This window comes from Chelonoidis abingdonii, chromosome 13, assembly GCF_003597395.2.
Source record: "Chelonoidis abingdonii isolate Lonesome George chromosome 13, CheloAbing_2.0, whole genome shotgun sequence".
NCBI lineage: Eukaryota > Metazoa > Chordata > Testudines > Testudinidae > Chelonoidis > Chelonoidis abingdonii.
This window is the reverse complement of record NC_133781.1, coordinates 19076532-19077343: the sequence shown is the minus strand read 5'-3', so window position 1 is coordinate 19077343 and position 812 is coordinate 19076532. Positions and strand designations below refer to the sequence as shown.

Here is an 812-nt window from a genome sequence, read left to right as displayed (position 1 = left end):
GGAGTGCGGCAGGGGGCTGAGCTGGAGGAGAAGAGGGATGGGGCACCTGAATGGGGGTGTGAAGGGGACCGAACTGGACTGGCTGGACAGGGGCTCGCTTGGGTCCGGTCCCAGGGCCAAGGCCAGACTCAATAAGTTCACTGAGCCAAGAGGAAGGGAGGGCTGGGTTCTGCTGGACTTGGGTGGCTTGGGAGCAGCGTTTGATCCAGTCCAGGCAGGGGACCAGGTTCTGTTCTGGCTGGAATGGCACCATCTGTCCACTCCGGGCAGGGGACCGGGTTCTGTTCTGGCTGGAGTGGCACCGGTGGTCCGGTCCAGGCAGGGACCGGGTTCTGTTCCGGCGGAGGTGGCACCGCTGGGTCTGGTCCGTGCCCGGGCTGAGAGAGGAAAGCGGCTCGGTCAAGGACAGGGGGCGCTGGGGCTCGGTTCGGTTCGGTTCGGTTCGGCCCTTGGAACGCGCAGCGAGGTTCGGTTCTGCACAGCCTGCAGAGCAACGGCCGGGGCTGGGGGAGGCCGCCGGGCTGGCTCCGGTCCCGGGTTCGGTCCGGTCCCCGGCACTGAGAGCAGCCGGGCCAGGCAGGGGGCGGGCCGCGGGGAGGAGGAGCAGCAGGGCGGGCGCTGCCCAGCCTCTCCTAGTTCCTGCTCGCTGCCGGGCCCCGGGCTCCTGGGACCATGAGTGGCCGGGCAGGGTCCGCGGCTCCTGCCCAGAACGGCGGCCCCGCGGCGGCCCCGGAGCGGTCCCCGTCGCTCACGCAGAGCTACGATCTCGCCTGCAAGGTGTGAGCCCGCCCCGGCGGGGGGCGGGGAGCCCG

The 812-nt window shown here is 70.9% G+C and overlaps 1 protein-coding gene across 3 annotated transcripts in view; it reads left to right on the top strand.

Moving 5' to 3' along the window:
- The first annotated feature begins 622 nt into the window (after positions 1-622).
- Positions 623-812, top strand: part of RAB37 (RAB37, member RAS oncogene family) — a 21367-nt gene continuing 21177 nt past the window's right edge. For 2 of the 3 annotated variants that reach the window (XM_075071809.1, XM_075071808.1), the window contains exon 1: positions 663-777. In XM_075071809.1, coding sequence (XP_074927910.1) covers positions 673-777 — 105 coding nt within the window. In that variant the 5' untranslated portion in view covers positions 663-672. Of the gene's footprint in view, positions 778-812 lie in introns of all 3 variants that reach the window. The other variant, XM_032785100.2, reaches the window with a different exon arrangement.